The sequence below is a fragment of the Chrysochloris asiatica genome, unplaced genomic scaffold, assembly GCF_000296735.1.
Source record: "Chrysochloris asiatica unplaced genomic scaffold, ChrAsi1.0 scaffold00209, whole genome shotgun sequence".
NCBI lineage: Eukaryota > Metazoa > Chordata > Mammalia > Afrosoricida > Chrysochloridae > Chrysochloris > Chrysochloris asiatica.
In genome coordinates, this window is record NW_006408727.1 from 2,403,255 (window position 1) to 2,414,771 (window position 11,517).

The 11,517-nt window shown below is 37.7% G+C and overlaps 1 protein-coding gene across 1 annotated transcript in view; it reads left to right on the top strand.

Moving 5' to 3' along the window:
- Positions 1-11,517, top strand: part of NFXL1 (nuclear transcription factor, X-box binding-like 1) — an 82,776-nt gene that overhangs the window by 29,256 nt on the left and 42,003 nt on the right. Inside the window, exons 9-11 of the mRNA XM_006872675.1 lie at positions 688-812; positions 4,563-4,685; positions 7,488-7,578. Coding sequence (XP_006872737.1) covers positions 688-812; positions 4,563-4,685; positions 7,488-7,578 — 339 coding nt within the window. The remainder of the gene's footprint in view (positions 1-687; positions 813-4,562; positions 4,686-7,487; positions 7,579-11,517) is intronic.

Here is an 11,517-nt window from a genome sequence, read left to right on the forward strand (position 1 = left end):
AAGAAATCAGATGACATATTATATTAGCCAAATCTGCTGTACAAGACTTTTTTTAAGGTGTTGAAGAGCAGAGATGTCAGCTTGAGGACCAAGGTGCGCCTGACTCAAGCCATGGTATTTTCAATAACCTCATATGCATACAAAAGCTGGACAGTGAATAAGGAAGATCATAGAAGAATTGATGCTTTTGAGTTATGGTGTTGAAGGAGAATATTGAAAGTGCCATGGTCTGTCAAAAGAACAAACAGATCTGTGTTGGAAGTAGTACAGCCCGAGGGCTCCTTGGAGGCCAAACATCGTCCCTCATACTTTAGACATATTGTCAGGAGAAACCATTCACTGGAGAAGGATATCATGTTTGGTAAGGTAGAGAGGGTCAGAGAAAAAGAGGAAGACCCCCAATGAGATGGACTGGCCAAGTGGCAGCATCAGTGTGCTCAAGTGTGGCAACAAATGTGAGACTGGTACAGGACCGGGCAGTGTTTTGTTCTGTTGTACATAAGGTGGCTATGAGTTGGTAATGACTTGATGGCACCTAACAACAACAACAATTCTGTAGATGTTAAATTCGTAGTCTGCAAGGGATTCATTCTTTAGGTAAGCTTAAAAGATATGTATGGCACATTATCAGTGCGTAATAATAATATATCATTAACACTGATTTTTTTTTTTCTTCTCTGCTTTTAGAGTTTTCTTTGCCCTGTACAGAAGATGTACCAACATGTGGAGACAGTTGTGACAAAGTACTTGAATGTGGAATGCATAGATGTTCACAGCGTTGCCATCGAGGTCCTTGTGAAACATGTAGACAAGTTAGTCATTTCTTATAGTTTTTTGTTTTTTAAACGTTTTATAGTGAGTTTAGTGTTAGTTTACATTGGAGAACGTTGGTTTTTCACGTATCCAATTGTATTTCATTTCATTACAATGATTATAATTCTTTCCGTGCTTCTATTCACTCTGTTTTCTTTTGTTTATTCTTGATGTACACAAAAACACTCAGGAATATATAATCATTTAACAACAAAAAGACACATTCTGCAAACCTGTCTTCTGGCTGCCAGCACACAGCCTTTCTCTTTCCATGAGTCTTGAGTCCTCAGCTGCTCCCGCTCTCTATGTCCTCATATATGCTTCCATCTCTGGTGTCGCTACTTCTCTGGATAGGGTCTCACTTTCTGCTCAGCTCTTTTCCCTTGATGGTCTTAGGGTCTTCTGTTCTTGGAATGTAAGATTAACTACTCTCCCTTTTATGTTACGAAATTTCTATCTTTATAGTAGTAACAATCGCCATTAGTCATGATAACAATTACTCACTACTGAATCCTAAGAACCTTATCCCCATCGCCTTTCACCAGAACCGTCTAGACAAGATGAAAACTATTCAGTGGGGAGTCTTCTTGTAATTATTTTTAAGAGCTATCTATTATATCAAATGGGATTGTCCTGGGATTGTTGTTTATTGTGTACTACTTAAACATTTATGTCATAATCTGTACACCCACTCTTCACTTATTAACCTGGGTAGGTTCCAAAGACCAGGTTGCCATTCAAAAATTGGTATTATGAGAATATGGAGAATTTGTTTTCCTGTTTTCAGGTCATCCATTTGTCTGATTTAAAAAAAAAATAAAACACAACCATAGAAACAATAACAGTTTAAGATATATTGATGAGTCCAGGGATCATTCCTCTGTAGAGAAGGAGACTTAGAGGAGAGAAAGCTAAAGTCAGGCTGTGTGACTAGAGGGCCAATGACTTAGCCCTTTCCCCTCCTCCTGTGCTGGGTCAGAGCTTCCTTTGGGGAATGACTCCAGAGCTCTACGCCTACACCTGCAAACCCTTTATTCAGGACTCCAGCATTGGTGAGTCATTGAAGCTTTGGGACTTGCTACACACATCCAGCCCCACCAAGACAGAGGCTTCAGGCCCAGTTTGACTCACTTTGGAACGTCAGGAATAAGCATGGATTTCTTCCAAACACCCTCTCCGATGCGTGTGTCTTTCCTATTTCCTGCACACAGCAATTTTGAGCTAAAGGGCTTCAGGCCAGAATAGGCACCTGCTGTCTTGGTGCTGCCTACGAGTCTTCTTGGAGGCCGTGACCGTGAGGTGGCCGCCCTATGTAGCAGCTGAACACAGTGTCCCCACAAGCAGGAGGGAGCAGAGGGCCCAGCTTCCCAGAGCCAGCCTGGAGACCCTTCACGAAGGAAGGGATGCTCCATACCTGCTGCCTTGTTAATTCACAAAATAGTCAGATGGTAGATTTTTTGCTATTGTAAAAGCAAAATCACAGATATTGACATATTAAGTGAGGAGTAGGTATAGCATCTGTATAAGACTTTGTTGTTGTTAAGTGCTGTTGAGTTGATTCTGACTCAAAGCCAAGTTTTCTGAGGAATGAGCTGGTGGGCTTGAACTGCTGACATTGAGGTAAACCGTTTGTTGCTTATCTTATAGCACCATGTCAGGACTCAAAAAATGGAAGCATTATTATGACTTTTACTCTTCTATATAGTCAAGTTTGACCACCTTCTCATCACTTCGCTAGGGCTGTGGGCCAACCCCAGCAGGGCTGATCGAGGGCCTCACTAAAACATCCAATTAATTAATAGTAGTGATGGGTGGTTGTGTACAAAGGGCAGGGACTTAATCATTGTAAACTTGCAATATGTAACGATGTAAACGCCATCATGGAAGGATTTGACCCTCAACGAGGCTGATCCCAGGGCCTCACAAAATCATCCAGTCTACAGCAGTGAGTACAAAGGGCCAAGACTTAATCAATGCCAGCTTATGACCTGCACTTAAAGGGAATTCCTTGTTCATGAAGGATAATTGGAATCTCCAGTCCCTATCATGAATGGGTTCTAATAGGTCACCCCCACCTGTTAGTATAGGTCAGGCACATCCTGAGCCAGTCAGTGCAGCCCAGATATCTCAGGGTATCACAGACCTGTTAACTGCTCATCTCAGGTGGCTGAACGCCTACATTCATGGTGAAGAAGCAGTGGGATGTGTCAGAGTCATATCTAAACATTGCTTTTTGCTTGCTTTTGCTTGGTGAAAGTTTGAGCATTCTCATTTTTATAGTTTGGTGTGAGGCTGTTTGTCTTGTTTTACTGAGACAAAAGTATTTTCTGCCTTATAATATATGTGACTCAGTTCAGGGCAAGACTCATGGTGAATTTGTAGATGTATTGTTGTTCTAGCTAGATGTAAATGATTTTTATTTTGTTATGTGGTGATTTATTTTTATTTATTTATTTTACTAGTTAGTATAAGATTTCATCTAAATGTAGCAATGGGAATTTATATGAAGTTATTTGGGGATTAAAGTAAAATACAAAAAATATGAGTAAGTCAGAAAGTATTGCTACTTGGATTCCAGTTCACACATGCATGAGTTTATTCCATACAAAATGTGCTTAAATATGTCTCTGATCAATAGAGGACAAGTGATCTCACTAACACGCTTATCTTAGTCTTATTAAAATTCCTTCAAAGAAAAAGTCCAATCCAAACTGACTTCTGAGATCTGTTTCTCGGAGATTATGGTGACTGGTTTCTGGGATCTTAATGGGGGCTCCTGGTAGTGTAGAAGATCAAAGAGCACAGCCTATGGTATGGATTACATCTCAATGTAAAGAAATAAAAAATCCTCACCACTGGACCAATCAACAACATTCTTATAACAGAGAAAAGATTGAAGTTGTCAAGGGCTTCATTCTTCTTGGATCAACTATCAGCACTCACAGAAGCAGCAGTCAAGAAATCAAATGACGTATTGCATTAGGCAAATCTGCTGCACAAGACCTTTTTAAAGTGTTGAAGAGCAAAGATGTCAGCTTGAGGACTAAGGTGCACCTGACCGAAGCCATGGTATTTTCAGTAACCTCATATGCATGTGAAAGCTGGACAGTGAATAAGGAAGACCGTAGAAGAATTGATGCCTTTGAGTTATGGTTTTGGAAGAGAATATTGAAAGTGCCATGGGCTGCCAAAAGAACCAATAGATCTGTTTTGGAAGAAGTACAGCCAGAGTGCTCCTTAGAGGCCAAGATGGCCAAACTTCGTCTCTCATACTTTGGACCTATTGTCAGGAGGGACCAGTCCCTTGAGAAGGATATCATGTTTAGTAAGGTGGAGGGTCAGAGAAAAAGAGGAAGACCCCCAACGAGATGGATTAGCCAAGTGGCAGCATGGATGGACTCAAGCATGGCAATAGTAGTGAGGTTGGCCCAGGATCGGGCAGTGTTTCGTTCTGCTGTGCATAAGGTCCTATGGGTTGGTACCAACTTGATGGCACCTAACAACAACAACAAGATTGAGATGTTGAGAAACAGTAACTGATTGATTTTTTTGTTTAATGACATTTTCTGTGATTTGTAGCAATAGTTTTTGGCTTAGCCTCATATTTTAGGTAATTCCCCAGTGGTTTTGGTGAAGTCTGATATAAATTAACTATTGAACTTTTTTTTTAGAGTTAATTATACAAATCAGAATATTAAAAAATCATCTTAACAAAAATCAATCTAATAATCGTTTATTTGGTTCTTCAGGAAGTGGAAAAGCACTGTCGCTGTGGAAAGCATACAAAACTCATGCCATGCCATAAGCCTTACCTGTGTGAAACCAAGTGTGTTAAGATGCGTGACTGTCAGAAGCATCAATGTAGGAGAAAGGTATGTGTCATAAGCTTGGGAAACTGATTTTAACATTCTCTTGCATCTTTCTTCTGTGGCCTCTGACAAGGTCTCTCTTGACTATTATTGTCTGTTTTCCCTCTAAAATATATTAATAAATACTATAGGTTAAAGCTGATTGTCTATATTGGTCAGATATTATATTAATCTTGTGTTTTTTTACATGAGTCTCTTTTTGTTCTGGGTATTATACTCTCAGTTTGTTTCTTAGAGGATGATTTATGTTCCTTAATGTTAGAATGTCATTAGTATTATAGTGATAGTACATTTGGTGGTAGACGTTTAATTTCCATTGTTCAAGTCTTTTTGTGGAAGCTTGGCTCAGTATAAGGTGGACTGGAGTAATTCATTGAATGTGTAGATTTTGAAGTTCTTTGTGGTTCCTATCATTGTTATGAAATATTCCTCCATCTCTGCTAAGATTCCTTAGGTTGAACTCTATTGGAATATAATTTTTCTTTATTTTGGTTAGTGTTAATATGGTATATCTTTTTCCATTCTTTTATTTCTAATTTATTGATGTCTTTATATTTAAAGTAGATTTCTTGTAGACAACATTTAGTTGAGTATTACTGTTTTGTTTTGTTTTTTTTAAATCCACATTGCCCATCTTTGTCTTTTAATTCAGATAGAGTCTCTTTATATTTAATGTGAACTTTAATGTGGTTGGGTTTAAATCTGTCTCGTGTTATATACATTTCCTACCTCGTGCTATTTATTTCCTATTTATTCATCTGATTTTTGTTGTTTTTCACCCATTCTGCATATTTGATCAAGTGTTTTTTGATGATTCCATTTATTTCCTTTATTTACTGATTGGTAAATGACTTCCTTTTCTTCTTTTTTTTTGAGGGGGGGCAGGGGCTGGTGGTTAGTTACCATAGGCTTTATATAGTATTGTTTGTTGTTGTTAAGTACCATTGAGTCATTTCTGACCCAAAGTGACCCTATCTGGGGTTTCCAAGAAGCAGCTGATGAGTTTGAACTGCCAACCTGCGGTTCAAGCTGACCTTGCAGTCTAGTATATTAACACACAGCGCCACACCATATAGTATACTTATATAATATAAGAATGTAGTATAAGTATATTGTTGTTGTTAACTGCCACTGAGTCAGTTCTGACCCATAGCGACCCTGAATTGGGTTTCTGAGGAGCAACTGGTGACCTTGTACTGCTGACCTTGCGGTTCAAACCAACTTTGCAGTCCAGTGCATTAACCCACAGCACCACACCAGGACTCCAAATATATAGTATAATAAGAACCTTAAAACAGTATACTATTATTTCCTTTCTCCAGACCTTTGTGGTATGATTTTCAGATATTTGATAAGGAGTCTTTGTGTGGTGCTGTGGGTTAATGCAACAGACTGCAAAGCCATTTGAACTGCAAGGTCGGTAGTTTAAGCTCACCAGCTGCTCCTTGGGAACCCTATATAGGGTCACTATGGGTCAGAGCCAACTCGACAGCACTTCACAACAACAACAATGTATTTTATATGCCTAGCTATATGATTATTTTTACTTTAAATAGCTATTTTTAAAGAGATTTTTTAAATAAGAAAAGACATGTTGTATTTACCTTCATATTATTCATGTGTTTTGGGGACTCTTCGTAGTTCTTTTGTATAGACTTGGTTTGCATACATTTGAAAGACTTCCTTGAACATTTCTCATCTCTCTGGGTTGTTGCTATGTTAGTACCCACTGTTGTAGCCCCCTGTGTCACTCCATCCCCCTGAGGGCTATCCTCTTTCTTACTGACCCCATACTTTTATTGTAGCATCTTATTTGATAGCTTTTACTCTGATACCTCCAAGATGTTGCTTCATTATGTATATAGTCTTGTGCTTAAAGTCCCACAGCTCAGAGGTGCTGAGGTTTGAACATTTTGATTAATTGCTTTTCAATAACGTATATCATGTTTGAGCTGTTTTAATGTAATGGAACTTGTTTGGTTTTGTTTTTTTTTATAGGTTACAACCCAGAGTTTCTTTAGGACAATTGTAGCACATATTTTCTTTCCAAAGTTTGAATATGTGAGAAAAAGGGGTTGGATTGGCAATAATTGCTCTTGGTAAATGAAAAATTGGCCAGGTCATAAGACTTACAGATAGATTGGAAGCAGAGAAGTGAAAAAATACAAATAGTTAGAAGCCAGTAGTAGCCTGTCTCTGCTATTGTTCTTTAGATAGTATCTGATCTCATGGTTTGAGAATAGCTTCAAATTTATCTCTACGTGGAACTAATTTTATTATTTTAATTAAAATTTAAACTTTGCCACTCTAGTTGCTTGCCTTCAGTTGACTATAGAATTTGACCACATCTATTTCTTGGTGTGGTCCAGTAGGATCAGGATCAGCATGGGACTGCTAACCACAAGGCTGCTGTTTCAGACTCCCCATCTGCTCCTTGGAAACCCTCCCTATACAGGGTCGGCTATGAGTCAGAACTGCCTCGACAACACAATACAATAACATTTCGTTAGTTAAATTGTTAAGTCTATGTATAAATAGATAGGAATTTATTCATTGTGTCATTCAGTAATTAACTGAAAGGCAAGAAAATTTAAATTTATTTCATGAAATTAGGGCATTCTATATATTTCTAAGGTCTTAATATAGTATATGTACTTTTCAGGAAAATGTTGATATTTTTGAATGTTTTTATTCTTATACTGAAATATCTTTGCTTACCTTAATTCTGTGAATAACTAGTAGTGATACTCATATTGTGCATGAATTTTCCAATTATTTTTTGCTTATGTGTTTTTTTCTCTTCAGTGTTGCCCTGGAAATTGTCCACCTTGTGATCAGAACTGTGGACGGACTTTAGGATGTAGAAACCATAAATGTCCATCTGTGTGTCACAGAGGTAAAATTCAGTAGAAGATGTATTTGTATTTACCTGGTGCTTTGTTGTTGGTAGAGTGCTTTCACATTGGTCTCTTAATTGAGCCTTCTAACAATGCTGAGGAGGAGGGAAGGCAACTGCAGTCTTAATACTCTATAGACGAGGAGATGGAAGCTAAGGAGGGTTCAATAACCTATTGAGGGAAATGTCTAGTAAAGAATGAGCTAAGACTGAAGCACAGGTCTCTTTGATGTTAAAAGTTTCCGTCTTTCTGTAATATTGTGTTGTTCCTTCATTGCCTCCCGGTTTTTCCCACAAGGCTCTTAAATTAAGATATTAATAAATTTTTCAGCTTTATTCTGAATTTTAGACATTTATATGGAACTAAATATAGTAAGGGATTGGATATATCCCAAAGCAATGGTTCTCAAACTTTTTGGTCTTAGGACCTCTCTTTACCCTCTTTGGGCACTCAAGAACTTGCATTACTGTGAATTTTATCTGTTGGTATTTATTATATTAATAATTAATATAAAATATAGTGATTTCTGTTTGTTTATTCATGTATTTAAAACTAGTAATCATAAACCTATAACATCTTAACACAGTAAAGATTATTCTTTGTGAATTTAAAAGCAGTGAAAAGAGAGATGTAATGTTTTTTGAAAATGTCATAAATGTCTAACTTAATACAAGATTGATATGACTGCGTCTGTAATTAATCTGTAGCAGTATTATTTGCCAGATGTTGTTGTTGTTGTTAGTTGTTAAGGTGCCATCCAGTCGATTCTGACTCATAGCGCCCCTGCACACAACAGAACGAAATCCTGCCCGGTCCTGTGCCATCCTCACAGTCATTGTTATGCTTGAGCCCATTGCTGCTACCACTGTGTCAATCCGTCTTATTAGGGTATCTTCATCTTTTTCACCGACCTTCCACTTTACGAAGCATGGTGTCCTTCTCCAGGGACTGGTCCCTCCTGATCTTATGTCTGAAATGAGAGACGAAGTCTCGCCATCCTGGCTCCTAAGGAGCATTCTGACTGTAATTCTTCCTACACAGATTTGTTTGTTCTTCTGGTAGTCCATGATACTTTTTAATATTCTCTTCCAACACCATAACGCAAAGGTATCAAGTCTTCTACGTCTTGGCCTATTCGTTGTCCAACGTTACCATACATATGAAGTTATTGAAAATACCATGTCTCAGGCACATCTTTAGTCCTCAAACTGACATATTTGCTCTTCAACACTTTAAAGAGGTCCTGTGCAGCAGATTTACCTAATGAAGTACACCATTTAAATTTCTTGACTGCTGCTTCCATGACTGTTGATTGTGTATCCAAGCAAAACAAAATCTTTGACAACTCCAGGTTATCTCTCTTATTATGATGTTATTTATTGGTTCAGTGGTGAGGACTTTTGTTTTCTTTACATTGAAGAAACAATGTAAGACTGTGATCTTTGATCTTCATCTGTATTTTAAGTAATCCTCAGTTTTACAAGGAAGGTTGTATCATCTGTATATATGAGTCTTCCTTTAATTCTAATGCCACATTCTTCGTCATAATTCAGCTTGGATTATTTGCTCAAGATATAGATTGCATAAGTATTATAAAAAAAATACAACCTTGTCACACACCTTTCCTGATTTTAAACCATTCATTGTCCACTTTTTCAGTTCAAACTACTGCCTTTTTGTCTATGTACAGGTTCGTCAAAAGCACAATTAAGTGTTACGGAATACCTGTTTTTCACAACATTATGCATACCTTGTCATGATCCATACACTTGAAAGCATTTGCATAGTCAATAAAGCACAGTTAAACAAATTTCTGGTATTCTTTGCTTTCAACCAAGATCCATCTGATGTCAACAGTGATAATCATTGTTTTACATCTTATTCTGAATCTGGCATAAACCTCAGGCAGTTCCCTTTCAATGTATTGTTACAGCCATTTTTGAATCACCTTTAGCAAAATTTTACTAGCATGTGGTATTAATGATATCATCCGATGATTTCCACATTCTGTTGGTTCACCTCTTTTTGGAATAGGCACAAATACACATCTCTTCTAGTCAGTTAGCCAGTTATTGTCTTCCAAACTTCTTAGCATAGATGAGTAAGTACCTCCCGTACTGCATCAGTTTGTTGAAAGATTTCAGTTCATATTCCATCCGTTCCAGGACCTTGCTCTTTGTCAGTGCCTTCAGCGTAGCTTGTACTTCTGCCTTCAGTATTATTGGCTCTTGATCATATCCTACCTCTTGAAATGGCAAAATGTTGAGAAATGCTGTGTTCTTCCCTTTTCGTTTTCTAACTCCAGGTCTTTACACATTTCATTATACTTGACTTTTTCTTCTCTAGCTGCCCTTTGAAATGTTCTATTCTGCTTTTCATCTCCTAATTTCTTCCATTTGCTTCTGTACATTGGATAGCAAGTTTCAGACATCCGTTTTCGTCTTTTCCTTATTTCTTGTCTTCTTAATGATCTTTTGCTTTCTTCCTGTATGATGTTCTGATGTCATCCTACGACTCTTCTGGTCTTCTGTCATTAGTGTCTAATGCATCAAATCTGATCTTGATGTGGCGATCTCTAAATTCAGGTAGGATATGTTCAAGATCATATTTTGGCTCTTGCAGGCTTATTTTAATTTTCTTCAGCTTCAGCTTGAATTTGCACGTGAGCAGGTGATGGTCCTTTCCACATTCTGCCCTTGGCCTTGTTTTGGTTAATGATATGGGGCTTTTCCACCATCTCTTCCCACAGATGTAGTCAATTTTATTTTTGTGTAGTCCATCTGGTGAGGTCCATGTATATGTTGTTGTTGTTGTTAACTACCGTGTAGTCGATTCCGACTCATAGTGATCCTACACAGGGTTTCCAAGGCTGCAAATATTTATGGGAGCAGAAAGCCTCATCTTTGTCCCGGGAAACAGCTGGTAGTTTTGAGCTTCCGACCTTGACGTTAGCAGCCCGATTTGCAACCACTACACTACCAGAGCTCCTTGTCCCTGTGTATAGTTGTCTTTAATGTTGTTTTAAAAGGTATTTACAATGAATAAGTCATTGGTCTTGGAAAATTCTATCATGCCATTTCCAGCATTGTTTCTATTACCAAGGCACAGCTCAAAATGAGGTGAGAGAGCTGTATACATCCACTAATAATTGGAACATGGAAGGTATTAAATATGAAACTAGGAAAATTGAAAGTTGTCAAAAATGAAATGGACTGGTATTGCCCATTTGGCATCTGTCAATCCTATGGTTTACTAATTTACCAAGAATGACAAACTAAAGAGGAATGGTATCACTCACATTCGTTATCAAAAGACCATTTCAAGATTTATCTTGAATTATAATGCTGTCTGTGATAGGATAATATCCATACGCCTGAAAGGAAGACAAGTTAATACCACTATTATTCAAATATACATAGCAACCATTATATGAATTTCTTCAGTCTGAAATTGATCAAACATGCAATCAAGATGTATTGATAATTATTGGTAATTGGAATGCAAGGTTGGAAACAAAGAGGAAGAATCAGTTGTTGAAAAATACTTGGTATTGAGAGTAATTGTTGTGTTTTGATGGCTTCTTACAAGCTTTTAAGACCCCAGGTGCACTGTGCATTGAATTAAAATGTAGAACAGACAATTAAGATGTGGAACAGAGGCCCTACACATGTGTTAGGTCAATTAACTGGGATGTCCCATGAAACTATCACCCTGAACCTCTAAACCAAGAAACCAAATCCCATGAGAAGCAGCCTGAGCAGACACTCTTTTTCTTTTTCTTTTTTTTTCAATTGTTTTTGCAAATATACCGGTCACGTAACTTGGCTAGTTCAACTTTTTAGCCAGTTGGTAGCAATTAGAGTAATTGGATGTGCAACCTTAATCAATATAATATTTCTATCATTGTTAAACTTCCCATTTGCCCTGTTTCTCACCTC